This window comes from Armigeres subalbatus, chromosome 2 (assembly GCF_024139115.2).
Source record: "Armigeres subalbatus isolate Guangzhou_Male chromosome 2, GZ_Asu_2, whole genome shotgun sequence".
NCBI lineage: Eukaryota > Metazoa > Arthropoda > Insecta > Diptera > Culicidae > Armigeres > Armigeres subalbatus.
In genome coordinates, this window is record NC_085140.1 from 205124590 (window position 1) to 205141764 (window position 17175).

General features: G+C 42.1%; 1 protein-coding gene across 5 annotated transcripts in view; it reads right to left on the reverse strand.

Annotated features, from left to right (window-relative positions):
• Positions 1 to 10363: 10363 nt before the first annotated feature.
• LOC134211544 (folliculin-interacting protein 2) overlaps positions 10364 to 17175 on the reverse strand; it is a 71935-nt gene continuing 65123 nt past the window's right edge. For 4 of the 5 annotated variants that reach the window (XM_062688490.1, XM_062688488.1, XM_062688489.1 and 1 more), the window contains 4 exons: positions 14506 to 14731; positions 13397 to 14440; positions 13107 to 13330; positions 10364 to 12908 (listed from right to left, as the gene is read on the reverse strand). In XM_062688490.1, the coding sequence (XP_062544474.1) occupies positions 10775 to 12908; positions 13107 to 13330; positions 13397 to 14440; positions 14506 to 14731 (3628 nt within the window). In that variant the 3' untranslated portion in view covers positions 10364 to 10774. Of the gene's footprint in view, positions 12909 to 13106; positions 13331 to 13396; positions 14441 to 14505; positions 14732 to 17175 lie in introns of those variants that run through there. The other variant, XM_062688493.1, reaches the window with a different exon arrangement.

The following is a 17175-nucleotide window of genomic DNA, read 5'->3' on the forward strand; positions in this document are numbered from 1 at the left end:
ATCCTCGATTCAGTCTCCTATCTGACCTTCTCCACCTGGCGTTCCGCCAGCTTCTGCTCCTCCGTAAGTTTGCAGATTTCGCGCTCCGCACTCTTACTGGCATCTAATAGGGTCCTCTACTACTAGAGCGCAGAGCGTCTGTACAGCAAGTTTCAGGTCCTTGCTGTACTTAACGCGGTTGTCCAGAAACGACATGATCACATCTGACACGTCTGTAATCACCTCCATCGTCTGGCCACCGCGTTCATCGTAGTTGTTCATCACCGAATTGATGACTCTGGTCAGGGTAGGACCGTCCATGTTTACTTCGACCGGCACCTCCTCTCACCCTCCACGGCCTTCTCCTTCGCCTTCCCCCGACGACCTTTGGAGTGACCTCTCGATTTGTTCAATGCGTTCAACAATGAAGAGCAAGTAAAAATCATGCAATGATGTAAATCCCGATTCGAATTATGAGCGATTCTCTGGGCCATGATTCTGATGGGATTTTTACTCACACATGATTTGAATCGTCGATGAGATTTGAGATTTTACTAACACTATGGAGCAGAAGTCTTAATTGCTGTTTTTCTAATCTGTTCCAGTGGCCTTTCATCGCTCAGGTCTTGTCCTCTACGTTGATTTACCCCAAACAATACCATACTTGGAGTATTATTTACAGAACGACAAAGTGTGTTGTTTAAATAATACTCAACATTGTACAAATATAGTAGAAGTACCCCTATCAGATACGATCCTCCGTGGCACAGAATACTGAAGAAAACTGTTTTCCAGGCATCTCACTACTTCCCCAGAACCAGTACTTTTCGTTGAATACAGTTTGATGTATCTTGTGAATGCATCTATCACTGCAAAAATATACTTATTTACAATGTTTCATATTAAAATTTAGTTCGACAAAAAAACAGACCAACGTGCAATCTAGAGATTAATATCTTTTTGTCAAGGGTTTGTGCCAGCGAGTTGATGAGGCCAAAACTAGCGCGCCATATAATTGAACCTGAAACCTCTGCAAACAATACACAAACACCAGATTAACTAGCTCAAAACTGTGGAGCCTTGATTCAGAGACTTTTTTGATAAAGTACATCACAGGGTGCATACCCCTAGTAACATTTTGGTTTTATACTGGTTTTATCACACTCTTGTAGAGTAAATTATGGTCTTCAAGAGCGTTATAAAACTAAAAATGTTACTTGGGACTCCCTCCTTGCCCATCTTTCAACAGCATACCTCCAAATCATAATGCACTTGCAACAGTATGCAGCTCCATTCTCGCTGTAGGCAAATTGATCGCAAGTACATATTGACTCATTAATGTATCCAGAGTGTAAAATAATCGAAATTTTTTGGTGAACTCCACCTTTCTTCACTTGTCAGCTCACTTCCAGACACATTCATAGTCGGCTCTGGACTGTCAATATTCAGTTGAATATTAGTTGAATATTCAATAATATTTATGCACATTATACAAATTGATAAATTATCTGAAATCTGAACACGTCTCAAATGAGTAAAGTAATTTATCACTAAATCCGATTCTCAACCGTGAGGCACTTTCAACGGTAAACATCAACATGAACAATGCTAATTTTTTTTTCTGCACATAGTAAGCACTCTTAGTGACAGTCGAATGAATGAGTTTTTGGAGTAGTCGTCTGACTATGCCATTCTATGTTATGAATATTCATGCGATGTTTGTCAAAATTCGTACTGAAGCTGCTTCATGAAGATGAATATTTTATGCTCTGAATGTATCTTTCAATTCTAGGAACGACATCAAACCGACATCGTTCAATAAAAAACGGTTCTGCTTAACAATCTGATACACCGGATGAGCTATGGTCGAATAATACTGAATATTTTTACGAAAATATGATGTCAGTCCTATGAACCTTTGCTTGCGACTTACCTCAATGAAGTTTCTTGGTATCGGAAAATAGTCAACGGCGTGAACATTACTCTGACTTGGATGCATTCCGTGCTGGTCGACTTCGTATCCTAAATATGTCACATTAGTTTTCAAAATTTAACATTTCAAAATTTGTAGCTCCAGTTTACTTCCGCTCCGTAGCTGTAGCTATCATTACATCATCCATGTAAACCATTATTTTGCCTTCACGAATGAGATCCTTGAAGATCAAGTTAATGAAACGCATGAACACCGCAGGAGAATTACACAGACCAAATGGAATACGAGTAAACGATTAATGTCAAATTGTGTGTGACGAAAGATGTGAAATGTGTACTACCTTCGTAAATAGTAAGGTGGAAAAAACACTTCTTTCCTTGCAACTTATCGATGTGGTCTTCTGTCAATGCCATAGGAAACCTGTCTTTCGCCACCAGGTTTGTTCAGTGAGCAAAAATTGACGCACATCCTATTTTCCCCATTCTACTTTTTGACTAGCAAAATTTAACCCACATGCGGTAAAGAACTTTCGTTTATAACTACCTCTGCGAGAAGGTCTTCGATGATTACTTCAACACTTGTCCGTTCACTCTAAGACAATCGTCGTGAAGTGTAACTGAAAAGTTCCTCTTTTTGCAAATTACATTTTTATTTTATAGCACACTTTCGGCCGAAAAGCATGAATGTAGCAATCCTTCAGAACACGTTTAGCTTCATATTTTGCGTTAGATGATGTTCCAGCATCTCCTGTTGGAATATCAGGTAGTGTGCGACGCCTCGCTATAGATCGAAGATGGATAGAAGCGGGCGCCGGTTAGTTGTAGTTGCTCTTTGGTACAGATTAAGGAAGTTTGTTATGGATTATTGTATATACCTACTGTTGAATAAAGAGAACTGCAGCTGCTGGCATAATTATCAGTCAGTAGCCTGCCGTGGAGTGAGAGGGAACTCTAGTTGTTATTCTTTGTAAGAGATTCCCTTCCTATGGCCAAAAGGTTATGGGCCCAGGAACGATTCCCGTTCCATCTTAGAGGGATGATATGGCCGTCGACGTTATCGCAGTGGGATCATGGATCGGCCGCATAGGTCGCGTGGCGCAGTGGGATCATGGATCAGCCACGTTAGTCTTGGGTAGCGCCGGACGGAATTCATCAGGAGTTTGGAACGTTCGGTAGGATGCTGGCTGGTCAGTCCAGGAGGAGCTTTGAATCGGAACATTCGGGAGCTGGTCGGCAGAACATCGAGAGGCGCTGTGCAAGCTTCGGAGTCGGGCCACTTGTGCAGGCGCATGTGCTGGAGAGGTTGTCGTACAAACATCGGAGTGGAGGCCATTTGTACGGGCAAAGAATTTGGACCACGAGGAATTGATCCAGCGAGGAGGAGCCAGGAGAGTTGCGAGGCATACACACTAAGGAGGAGTGTTGGAATATCAGGTAGTGTGCGACGCCTCGCTGTAGATCGAAGATGGATAAGAAGCGGGCGCCGGTTAGTTGTAGTTGCTCTTTGGTATAGATTAAGGAAGTTTGTTATGGATTATTGTATATACCTACTCTGCCGGTACTTTCATATCAGTCCCATATTGTATTTTCGCATACTGAGATAATAGCCGATGAAGCCTCAAAACGCATTTTCCATGCATAACTTAAAAAAAATCTAATAAATTCAAACATTATGCGATCTGGTTGAAATTTTGCAGAGTCATTCCTCATTCAATGAGTTAATGCAAAACGATTCAAATCAATGGAAAAATAATTGAATTTTGAGCAATCCACTTATGTAAATTCTTAATGGGACTGGTATGCGGGTACATTCAATATGGGACAAGGTTGGTTTGGTATTTTTTCACATTTCTCCCGAGCAAAGTCTCATTTTTTATCATGTTATGTGGAAGCATGATAAAATTAAATGCTATTCACGGTAATAACTCAAAAGTGACGAAAACCGAAATGGGACTGATATGCGAGTAGCGGCAGTACTGTTGAATAAAGAGAACTGCAGCTCGTGGCTCATCATTCGCCGCACACACCGCCAAAGATGGTCCCAAGCATCCCCGTCTCTCAAATACTCTGAGTGCTTGCAAGTTCTCCTTGTACGTGCATTATCCAAGTTTCATGTCCGTAGAGGAATACCGGTCTTAGCAGCGTTTTGTACATGGCACATTTGATGCGGTGGTGAATCTTTTTTTGATCGCAGTTTCTTCTGACCACGCCTTCGTATTTCACCACTAATATTATTATCAGCCATTAGCAAGGATCCAAGATAAACGAATTCATCGACCAACTCGAAGGTATCCCCGTCTATCGTAACACTGATTCCCAGGCGGGCCCTGTCAAGCTTGGTTCCGCCCACTAGCATGTAAATATATCACTGTCAACTACTAACTTTCCGTAAAAGACATCTTTGAATAATATCTCGGAATTATTGATTCCAATGTATCTCTCCTTAAAACTGACTTCTTTCGTTGCTATGATCCCTGCATCCCTAACAACCGAATCATGAATCAGCGTTACCGTCTGCACTTCAATGTCGTTTACATAAACAGTAAAAGTTGTTAGGTCCCTACCTTCATGGATTACAGCAACTCCAAACTCCTTTGATGGTCCGTGCAGTGAAACCGGTGTCGGTTGACGCATGACCGCCCCTGTTTCTGCTTGCCTGTTTTTCGCACCGCCTAGTCGGCAGACTCGAACGAAATGTCCTCTGTTATTGCAATAGTTGCACCGAATGCCTCCTTTTCCTGAACGCCAGTCTATCGATTTTTTATCCGTCGTGTCGCCCTCGAAAGAGCAGCCTCCGACGTCTCCGGATTACCTCATTTCGGAGCGACTTCAACTCATCGTCTTTGATATTTTCTTCATCATTTGCGCCATTCTCCACTTGCGTCGTCAAAGGATTTTACTGAAGAAACTTTTTTCGACTCTTCCGAACAATTACCACTTATTTTCCGCTGATCCCACTTCTGAACTGTAGTAAAACAAGTTGCGTTCATTTCCACAGTATGTGCTTTTATTGAAGCTTGCCAAGTCCGAGTCTCCGCAATAACGGAAGTTACGCCTATAATTCATCTGCAAGAAATTTGGATACTTGATACAGCTCATGATTCATGCGTCTGCGCCACACACCATTTTCTAGTTTCTCTCCGAGTATTGCACGCAGCACTTTTCGCTTTTTTGACGTCCATAAAGTTTTATTAGTGTACATAGTAGTTAGGTTATCAAATTTAAAAAAAAAAACACACTAGCGCCTCCTAAAGGCCGTCATGATATATTATATTTTAAAACTCAGATAAGAATATAAAAATCAAATCGAAGTTAAAGGGTCAAGCCGGCCGATCACTGTATATGTATAAACAAAATAATTGTAGAACAAAAAATGATTGAATAAAGAAGAATTTTACTACTACTATACGTCCATAAAGGACCACTGGTAGAATCAAAGTTTTGTATAGAGCAAATTTCGTTTTCGTCTGCATGTTGCGGGACCTAAGCGTAATCCGTAAAAGGCACATGTCACAAGCGTTCCAAGGTAAACAAATTCTTCAAAAACCTCAAACACCTCCTCATCAAGCACTATCTCAGCACCACCACCACTAGGTCTTCCTCTTTCTCTACCTGCCACCATGTACTTTGTCTTGGTAGAGTTAATGGTTAAGCCTATCCTCGCCGTCTCCACTACTGCTCTGCGATCGATTCCAATGAGGTCGATGTCGTCCGCAAGGCCCAGGAGCATATGCGACCGTGTGATGATAGTGCCGTTGCTCTGCACGCCAGATCTCCTAATAGCGCCCTGGAGTGCATTGTTGAACAATAAATTCGAAAGTGCATCACCCTGCTTCAATCCGTCTAAGGTCACAAACGAGGATGACACTTCGTTTGCAATCCAGATACTTGATTTCGAGCCATCCAGCGTTGGACGTATCAGTCTAATCAATTTCGCCGGAAAACCATGTTTGGACATCATCTGCCACAGCTTATTTCTTTTCACTGAATCGTACGCTGTTTTGTAATCAATGAATAGGTGATAAGTCTGTAAGTTGTAGTCCCGGAATTTATCAGGGATCATCCACAGGCTAAACATCTGATCCGTCGTTGATCGGCCCTCACGAAAACCTGCCTGGTATTCGCCGACGAAGGACTCCTCAAGCGGTTTCAGTCTGTTAAACAGGATACGCGACAGGATTTTGTACGCAGAGTTCAGAAGGGTGATCTCTCTGTAGATGGCACACTCTAGTCTGTGCCCTTTCTTATAGGTTGGGCATATGAGGCCATCCAACCAGCCGGCAGGCAGTTTTTCATCCTCCCATATTTTCTGGATAATGTGGTGGATTGATTGATACCGGTAGTCCTCTACGGAGACGAGACCAGGACGATGCTCGTGGAGGACCACCGCGCACTTGGAGTTTTCGAAAGAAAAGTGCTGCGTACCATCTATGGTGGCGGATGGCGGATGGTACGTGGAGGAGGCGAATGAACCACGAGTTGCATCAGCTTTTGGGAGAACCATCCATCGTTCACACCGCGAAAATAGGGCGACTGCGGTGGGCCGGGCACGTAGCCAGAATGTCGGACAGTAACCCGGTGAAAATGGTTCTCGACAACGATCCGACGGGCACAAGAAGGCGAGGTGCGCAGCAGGCAAGGTGGATCGATCAGGTGGAAGATGACTTGCGGACCCTCCTTAGACTGCGTGGTTGGCAACGTGTAGCCATGGACCGAGCCGAATGGAGAAGACTCTTATATACCGCACAGGCCACTTCGGCTTTAGTCTGAATAAATGAAATGAATTGATTGATGCAGCTGCTCACTTCCGTGTTTGAGAATCTCTACCGGGATCTCGTCCTTCCCAGCAGCTTTACTGTTTTCAGCTCGTTTAGAGCCTTCTTTACCTCGTCCAGCGTTGGTGGTTCCACAGCTTGACCAACGCTGACTATGTCCATCATGCTCCTTAATACACCTTCATATCCACCGTATGGGGCCCTCCTTAGTCGTGCGGTAAGACGCGCGGCTACAAAGCAAGACCATGCTGAGGGTGGCTGGGTTCGATTCCCGGTGCCGGTCTAGGAAATTTTCGGATTGAAAATTGTTTGGACTTCCCTGGGCATAAAAGTATCATCGTGTTAGCCTCATGATATACGAATGCAAAAATGGTAACCTGGCTTATAAGCCTCGCAGTTAATAACTGTGGAAGTGCTTAATAAACACTAAGCTGCGAGGCGGCTCTGTCCCAGTGTGGGGATGTAATGCCAATAAGAAGAAGAAGATCCACCGTTCAACAAATCTTCGAAGTGCTCCTTCCAGTTGGCTGCCACCATAGTCTTGTCTGTCAGCAAATTCCCCTCCCGGTCATTCCACATGGCGGGCGCTGGCGCAGTCTTATGCCGCGCGTCATTGACAGTTGCGTAAAACCTCCGAATATCGTTTCTATCCATGTTCTCCTGCGCTTCAGCTATCACACGCTTTTCGTGTTGCCTTTTTTCCTGCGGTGTTTTCGTTTCTCTTCTGCTCTTGCTACACTGTACCGCTCTCTGTTGGAACGGGTACGAGTCACTAGCATTCGACTCCTAGCAGCATTTTTTTCGTCCGTCACTCGCTGGCACTCCTCATCAAACCAACCATTTTGTTGGCGTCGCTATACAGTGCCTAACACTTCCTGCGCTGTTGTAGTCACAGCTTCGTGGATATTTTCCCACAATCTGTTGACATCGCCAGATCCGGTGGCATCTCCTATCCGCTCGTCCAGCTTCTAGTGGTACTGTTCAGCAACTTCTTCAACTGACAAGCATTGGATATTGAAACACATAATTCTGTTGTTTCGCGAAATCGTGACGCTGGAAAGTCGCGCCCGAATTTTTGCAACTACAAGGTAGTGATCCGAGTCAATGTTCGGACCTCTGAAGGACCTTACATCTATAACATCCGAGAAATGTCGTCCGTCACTCAGAACATGGTCTATCTGTGAGCAAGTGTCTCCACTCGGATGTTGCCAGGTGTGTTTGCGGATTTTTATACGTGCGAATTAGGTACTGCTGATTGTCATCCCTCTAGCTGTAAAGGTTACAAGCCGCTCCTAACTTGGAGAACAGACGCTCGATCAGATGTGCACCTCCGGAGATGAGCAAATTCCTCCTTCCCTGTCAGCATACGACCATAGTTCCCACCGGGGTTGGTTACCCGATCTACCCTAAGGTTGCTCGTATCCCGGCCAGCGCCACGAGGGGGTTGGTATAAGAGTTGCTGGGTAAGAGGGTAAGGACCACGAAATGGGGTCTATTTTATTCCTTTAGGTACGAAACATACCAATGGTACGCTTTACCCAGCAATTACCGCGCGCGAAATGCTGGATACGCAGAATCCACCAGATTTGCATTGTATTGAATAGGCATTGGATCTAGATATCGAAACAAAATCGAAACACACTTAGGGGATGTTCACAAATCACGTAACGCTGTCGAGAGAGGAAGGGAGCGTTACAATTCATACAAATAAAAATGAGCAATGGGTAATGTTTTGAACATAACCTCGAGTAGACGTAGGACTTAAATAAACGTAATGTATTTACATTGAACTTTTGAACAACTTTTGAATTTCTGGGGTTTGAAAATAGGTATTGATTTTGGAAACAACAAACTGTGTAGAATTATTAGCAATTTGTGTATTTAGAACTTCAGGAAATAAATAAAAACATAATCAGATATCAGAATAGCCGTGAACTCCGAGCGATGCGATGGGCGATCGCATCAATCGCAACCAAAACCACTGCATCCGACCATAATCAAGCATAGAATGACAAAAAAATATGTCCACTTCAGTAGGCGCTGCTGTCACAAACTGAAATAACTCACACACGGCAGGCACAGCATCTTTTTTTAACAAAGAAAATATTGCGGTGGACCTGAAGGCCCGTGGGATACTGCATTCTGATGTCCGTGTTAGGAATGCCCGGGATTGGTTATATATGAAATTGTCATTGGCTTTGACAAGAATTGCAAATTTCAATAGCTAATCGTTAATAATCTAAAGTTTCAATGAAATTGACAAATTCCTGGAGAAATTGATATATAAATCTTCAAAATCCACCGAAAGATAAAGGCGCTAGTAACGTTCGAAATCTTTCCTTCCAGCGTAACGTTCTCGATTTCCAAAAATCTAAATGACACCCAGTACCCAGTATAGTAAAGAAAGACGTAAGACGTACGTCAAAAAAAAACCTTTCATACAAAAAGTGTTACGAGGGGGAGGGTGGGTGTCAAAAATCTCCCAATTTATCGTTACATAATTTGTAAACAAACACTTAGTGGCGTGTTGAATTGAATTAAAAAAGGTTGTGTTGTGTTACGACCCAATTTTGTCACCCCAACAAAACGAAAATTTTAGTCATTCATTTTATTTTTGTAAATAAATACTACAAACAACAATGATTTACATGAAATAACTTTTACCGCCTATGGTTTATTATAAATAATTTCTGAGTACCTGTCAAGGATTTTTTAAGGTTTCTGGACAAGAAATAACGGGTAACGTACACGCATTTTACCTTTCCAAGGCCTAAACTGAATCATATTTGTGGAATGAATTAAAAAATTTAAAATAAAAAAAAATCCGATTTTGTCACATTCTCTATTTTATCACCCCAAAATTCGCCAAAGGGGTGATAAAATCAGGATATTACTGTATTCAGTTAGTTTCCAAGGCATATCTAGATCACCTTCTTAACTAATTATTCCTTCCCGGGCGCTCACGGAGATGCAGAGAATTCCTCGGTTTATTGTAGCAATGAGTGTAGAACCAATTGTTCCATTCTATTCCTAAGCTAGCTGAATGTGAAGACGTGGTCGTCTTCGATATTGATCTCGAATTCATGAAACTCCAAAGCATGTAGAATACTTTCGAGAGGCAAAAAGAGTACGTTGCGATGCGACGTATCGGAGCCGAGGCAAATCTAATTAGCAATCCCATAGAGCCGATGCCCATGTAGCGTTTTTTAACGCCAAGTAACGCCTAAAAAATAACGCAAGTATGCATTGACGCTACAACGCTTTACCGCTATTTCTTGATGCACACCTGTCTCCTTTTAATGTCACGTGCACGAAATTTTTAAAATACGCTACGGAGGCAGCGGCCCTAAGTGGTGTGTGAATTATTTACTAGCACTAGGTTAAACAAGCTTAATTTAAATTAGGAAGGATTTGCATCAAATCACTCTCTAGAGCTAATATGAAGAATCTCGCTAAAGCCCAGATATTTTAAATAAATTTACAAAGCTGAAGGGATAGGGGGATAGTACGACGTATAACGTAGTTTGTAAGAATATTTGAAAAATGAAAAGAAATTAGTAAATATACTTGAATATATCATCATCAATACTTTCAGTGATTCGCCTTTATTTTAACTTAGTCATTAAAATAGGAATGGAAAATGTCATCAATTTGAAAATAAAACCATCTGTCCGTAATTCATTGTGACGATTTAAACAATAGACTTTGTATTATCATTGCATTTGCTATACACTTGACAAACCCTCGTTATATTCTCAATTAAATATCAGAAAAATACTATTCAAGTGTTGAATACCTCTATTTTACCTAAATACATTTACCTACATTAAATTTAGCTATTTTCTAATCTGGCAAAAGAGATAACTACAGCTGCAGCTATCTTGGAATCATATCCCATTGTCAAAGAGAGCTGCTTGCCTACGCGCCCTACCAGTTCAATGATATGTCTTCTAACTTTGTTATAACTAACAGATCTTCCTTAAGCGTTGATTGCTTGTTTTTCTAGTAGCTTAAAACTAGTATCACAAAAGAATACGCAAGAATTCCATCTTGCGGATTAGAAAAACGACTGCACATATGCGGTCGAATTACCGATATTGCAAAACATATCGTTTTGTCACCTCCGGGGTGTGTGTCGAGACCACCGACAGCAGAAGGGGCATGTCATTGGCAGTGATATTCAGGGTTTTGGTTATCGATTCAATTGAGCAGAAATCAGTGGTGAGAAGAAAACTGGCGATCGATTCCGACTGCAGGTATAACTCGCGCAGTTTGGACTCGATGAATGCCATACACTGGAAGGATGATAGTCCGGAGATCCACATAGCGTGTACCGTTTCCAGCATGGAAGAAACAATCTGCGACATGCCTACCAGTTCGCCGTTGATGCTGCCGGGCGCCATTGAAGATTGGTTGGAAGTAATCAATCGAACATCGTGAGTCTCGAGGTTGGCGACGATGGCGAGATTTTCCGTGGAGTACTGCTCCATGAGGGCAAATCTGGATGCCAGCCGAAGATCCTTTTTAAGAACCCTTTCCCACTTGGGTGGAGGAGCGGTGGTGCCCTGCAAAATCATGTCCGGGATATAGTGGTCCGTAACACGGGAGAACAACGAGGGTATAAAACCAGCTTTGCTAGGCAATTTCCTTAATTTATCAGTCTTGTCGTTGTTGTTCTCATCGTTCGCGTTGACGGATGGCTTCAATATTGGTATATCCACTAGCTTAAGAATGCTGTCCGGATGTTTATATTTGAGTTCAACATTTTCTTGAACAGTTGCTAAAGAGAAGGGGTTAGGGTTTCGATCGTGACAGGATGAATCATTCAGTGAGCTGGACAAGCTTCCTTCATTCAGGTCACTGGAGAATTCGAGTTCTGATGCATTTGTTGGGGTTTGTAAACACAGCAGAGAGGTATTACGGCAAATGTCGCACTCTTCTTCCTCGGCGGGATCCGTGGAAGGTGGAAAATCAGCTTCCGGATGAAACTTGAGGGACAGTTTTACGCCTTTTTCGAGAAAATCGTGCTCACTGAGTTCGAGGTTTTGACTTTTCAAATAGTTCTCTACCACTTTGGGGTACTGACCAAAATTGAAAATGACGGAATGTTTTTTAATTCTATTGTGGGAACATGGCTTCTTTCCGCCAACTGCGCCTAACTCATTTGCTCTATCGGTTGATGTTGAAGCTTGTGGTTGTTTGATATTTACAAGTTGTTCATCCTCTCCCAGCACGAATACAACCTCTTCTTTGGGACGATTTTGCTTTAACGCCTCATAGTTCCCACGCAGGACGTCAATATATTTTAACTGTTCCAGTGAAATGCCTTCTTTTATCCCTTCTAGTCCCCATAGAAATCTCTGTTTTCTCACCGCATCTCCGATGTTGTTCTCCGTGATTAACTTGGACAATCGTATCGAATCGCAATCACTTGTATCACTTACATCTAATTCTATCGCCTCTTGGCCAGTCTCATCTGGTTGGGTTAACGTCATCCTTATTGGTGACATATTCTGCTCCTTTTTGATATGATATATTTCTAGAAACTGCTTTTCCCTGGCATTCATCAACAGTTCAGTGTCCATGCTTTTGTTGCCAATCCTGAGCTCCTGCTGTACAAATCTGGAGTCTCGATAAACCAATACGTTCGGTATGTCATTCATCACTGTTTTCTTCAGCAAACTTGATAGCTCCATATCTATATCATCGCCTATATCCTTTCCCATTGTAGTCAAGTCTTTTACACGCGTTGCAGATCGAACCATTCCGGAAGCGGTTCTCGAAAGTTTAGGTGATTTATAATCACTGCTCTGCCCCGTTCCACATTGAAAGGTCTGATTATTGACTATACGTTGAGCAGCAAAAGCTTCTTTAACTTTATCTTCCTCGAACACTTCCGCTTGAGCTGTTCGCCGAATTTCACTACACCGAACAAAGTAGGACAAAACGTTTAGAACTTTGTCGATGGTATTGCTTAGCTGGGGACTGCCGCAGATGATGGTTTTTGTCAGCTTGACCGGATGTCCTACCGCTCCGTACAGATCACTCAATTGTGCCCACAAAACGTTGTATGGATGGTTTGCCGTAATTTTGGATATTTTATCCTTTTCGCCCACTGGTCCTGCGAGTGACTCTGATGAACCAAAGGTGGTCATTGGTGCAATGGTACTTACCCAGCCAAGGTGGTGAGTTAAGACCGCCGTCAGAAGGGTGCTGATGAATCTAAAAACAAAAGAAATTATATAATTACCATATTGAAAAAAATTTCAACTTCATTCTTTCTACCGAATTATGTTAAGCGTACCGAAATGTAGCTATTCAAAAGCACTGTTTTATATTGACAGGAACTAGGCCACATTACAATGCTAAAAAACAAAATTATGGCAGTTTGAATTGGTCTATTTATAAAAATATACTTACAATTTGGTATCTTTAGTATCCGCCAGCGACAGTAATGAGGACAAATCATTCATGAATTTGTTAGCAATATTAAGAGCAGCTGCCTGATTGAGTTGTAAACTGTTATTTGTTGTTCCCGAACCCGCGCTGGTACTTAAAGTAAGCCACACTGGATTCGCCAACCGAGGAGCCGTAAAGAAATCCATCAGCCATTGCTGTGCTGTGTGCCACGCAGTCAGCATTATCTATTAAAGAAGCATACTTAAGTCAAATAGTGCTCATTATCATAAATTACTTAATGTAATAACAACCTGCAAAAACATCGGCCATCTGTGGCACGCAGTCTCCGCTGCTGCTCTAAGTCTGCACAGAATAGATTCGAAAATACTCATGTGTTCCGAGCAGTAGGCCTCCAGCTCGTGCTGTGAACCATCATCCAGCTGAATATACAAAGCCAGGCCTAGCCGTGCCTTCTTGCTCGGTGGTTTACCCTGATAATTGGTTGAAGTTGACAACACTTCACCACTGAAAGCTTTCCGCCTATTCAGTTCCATTGTTTCACTGTTTCTCCGATGCCGTCCAATACCGACACATCCATCACTAGCTGTCACTTGATTACTGGCACACGTGGGTCCCGTTTGATTGAGATCGTCCACATGGCCAACATGGTCGGCCATTGACAGCCGATTTTCGAACGACGTGGACAAATTTTTCGACACTCGACGATTAAAGCTTCCATACTGACTACAATCACTGACACTAACCGGTTGAGGTATGTCGATGTTGGTATCGGTACTAAGTCTCCGAAAACATTCGAAATCACTACTTATTGATGCCAGACTACTTCTATGAGACGACAAAGGATGCCGGGAGCTGCCTGCCGAACATGCCCAGGGATCTGTTCCACCATAGCCGGAATCCATCCCGCTGTTCGTTGATAACCGAGGATCAACTAACCGCTCCAACTGGCCAAACTCGGGTGGTATAGGTGGCCTGTGGCGAGAATTGTACGACATATCATGCTGTGTGGAAGTGGACGATGTGACGGTAAACGAACGAAGAGATGTAGTATCGATTGAACTAAGGTCGCTCCCGGATTGATATCGATCATGGATATACCCGCTATTGCTCCCGACTACTAATTCGGAACCCAAATATGACGAAACGGAAATTTTCTTACTGCTACTTCCACTGCCATTTTTCGACACCGGTGCAGGAAATACGTGAGAGCACATCATGGCAACGGGGGTCTTCAACCAGTGAACCTTCAAACTGCTTCCCTGGAAGGCTATCGGCGCCGAACCAAATATCATCTCCGCCAACGATTTGATGTCATTCTTTGGACTGGAACTATGCTGCATCAGAGATAAAAACTTCGATCAATAACTCTAATTCACGTGCAACTAGATCCATTACGAACCTGGTACAATGCCTTACAATGGTCACATTTTTGGATTGAGGGTACCGTTTTGTAGTTGGTTGTTGACGCAGTTGCTGTGGCTGTTGCGGCGGATGACGTGAATGGTGGCGATGGTCCCTCGGGAATTTTCTCAACCGCACTCGAGTCAAATAGCAGTTTGCGTCCACGGATATCGCATTCGCGAAAAAGAACAACACGAACCTGGTCGGCGGCAAATGGAAACTGTCTGCAAAATATAAAGAGAATAACATTGGTCATTATTGTATGCAGTTGGTTGGTTTGGGTCGTTCGTGTACTCATTTGGGACGTGTCTTTATTTTACTAACAGAGCAACTAATGAAATTGAGTATTCGTGAGAAGCTTCCAACATGATTTGATTTCACGTTGGTAAAAAATGCAGTTTATTCTCCTTTTCGCGATATTGAAGATCTTCTTCTTATTCCTTTCTAATAAAGAATAAAAAAAAAATCTTCTTCTTATTCTTAATTGGCATTATATCCTCCACTGGGACATTCTCAACTCGCATATTGTTCAGAAAAGCACCTCCACAGTTATTAACTGCGAGGTTTCTAAGCCAAGTTACCATTTGTGCATTCGTATATCATGAGGCTAACACAATGATACTGTTTTATGCCCAGGGAAGTCGAAATAATTTCCAACCCGAAAAATTCCTAGAACGGACCGAGAATCGAACCCACCCTTAGCATGGTCTTGCTTTGAAGCAGCGGCTAAGGAGGGCCCATCGAAGATCATAGAGATCAAAGAAGATGTAGTTGAAAAAAGTTAAATTTCTAAAATTAGTATGGAGAAATAAACCGAAATAGGTAAGATTTACATCGAATTAAAAAGTTCATCCATCTGTAAGAACATTGAAAAGTTACTGTATTCGGGTTTTAGAGCCGACCAATCTGTCTAATTTTCATATGTTTCCTAAAGTCGAAAAGGTATTCTTCCCGCACCTCAGCTATGATCAAAATGGAATCAGACTATACTAAATAATATGTACAATACTTTGCACTGCGCTTCGATGTAGCCGACGTTTTTTTCACGGATTTTCTGCCGGATCTGGACCTGAACACCCCACATTTTCTCGTGATTAAGATGGTCGAAATATTTTTCGTAGTCAACGAAAATCAAATTTGTTGATCTGGTTAAGAATAATAATCAATGATACCACGGAGCATGACAATATGGTCCACACAAGATCTTATGTCACTGAATTCAGCCACCGGATAGATCATTCGTAGATCAGTCGTATCGATCATTCACTGAATCCGCGATTAGATGTTCGATGAAACAGTTGTACGATTGGCATAGCATGGGATTGACTTTGATTTCATGCTTTGGGTGACCGTTTTTCGGGCCAAGACATAATCTTTTTTCCTCTTTTTAGTGAGGAATATCATTCATACATTACTCTTTTCTCTAAATAGAGCTAGCCTTGGAAGATAGACGAAAATCGTGCCTATTAGATAAATGAAATTCTGTTTTCCTTCCACCCTTTTTTCACTCATTTTTCGCAAGAATTATCGTCAAACAGTTATAAAAAAAAATATAAATTCGAAAGGATTCGAACCTTGAACATAAACAAAAAAAAGCGTAGTGATGCGCTCACTCTAGAGCCACATCACCAAACGAAGTGAGCGAAAAATGGATATCACTATATAATGTCTGATAAAGTCTATGGAGAGTAGAGTGGGGCGCAGTTGTATGGAAAAACGCAAACTTCGTCCGATCAAGTGAGATCAAGGTTTTTCTGAATCGTTTTGGGACCCCAATCAACTGTGCAAAATATGGGCTCGATTGGTTGCAACCTCGCATGCCGCATCGCGTTTTAAATTTACATGGAAATTAGTATGGGAAAATGTTCCCGTTGGATCGGTTTGAGCAAAAGCGGACATAATAAAAGTGCATGTGCTGAGAAAGCGACGACTGCTCAGCATGAAGGTGGACTGTATTCTCAATGTGAGGAATGATGCAGCAGGCGTTAGCAGACAGTATGGTCGGTATAAGCCAGAGGACAGCATTACGTTCGCAGCCTGGTACGCCAGGAAGGTATCAGGTCAGTTGGCCACACGCGATTTGGCTAAATGCCGTTCAGCCGAATAATTGAAAAAAAAAATCCCCGGGCTGCGAGAAGTGAAAAGCGAAAAGTATAGTAGTGAAAATTACGTAGTTTGTAGTGGAAGTTATGCACAAGATATTTCTCACTTCTCACTACACCACTGCACAAAAGAAACAAAAAAGTGAGAAGTCCGAAATGACAAGTGTGAGTGGAGTGAGAGTGAGAAGTAAGAAATAAGAAATGAGAAGTAAAATGTATGTATATAGTGAGAAGTGTTAAGTAAAAAGTGAGAAGTGTGAAGTGAGTAGTCAAAAGTGAGATTTGAAAAGTAAATAGTGAGAAAAGGCAAGTAGAAAATGAGTAGTGACAAATGTGAAGTTCAAAAGGACATGGGAAAAATTAGATGTAAGCATCAGGAAGTAAGAAATTAAAAACCAGAACTGAGAACTGCGATGTGAGAAATAAGAAATAGAAAGTTAGAACTAAGAAGTTAGAAGTGAGCGATGAGAAGTGAGAAATGAGAGTATCGAGAAATAAAAAAATGAGGGAGGTGGGAAATTAGAAGTTAAGAATGAAGAATAAGTAATGAGAAGTAAGAAATACAA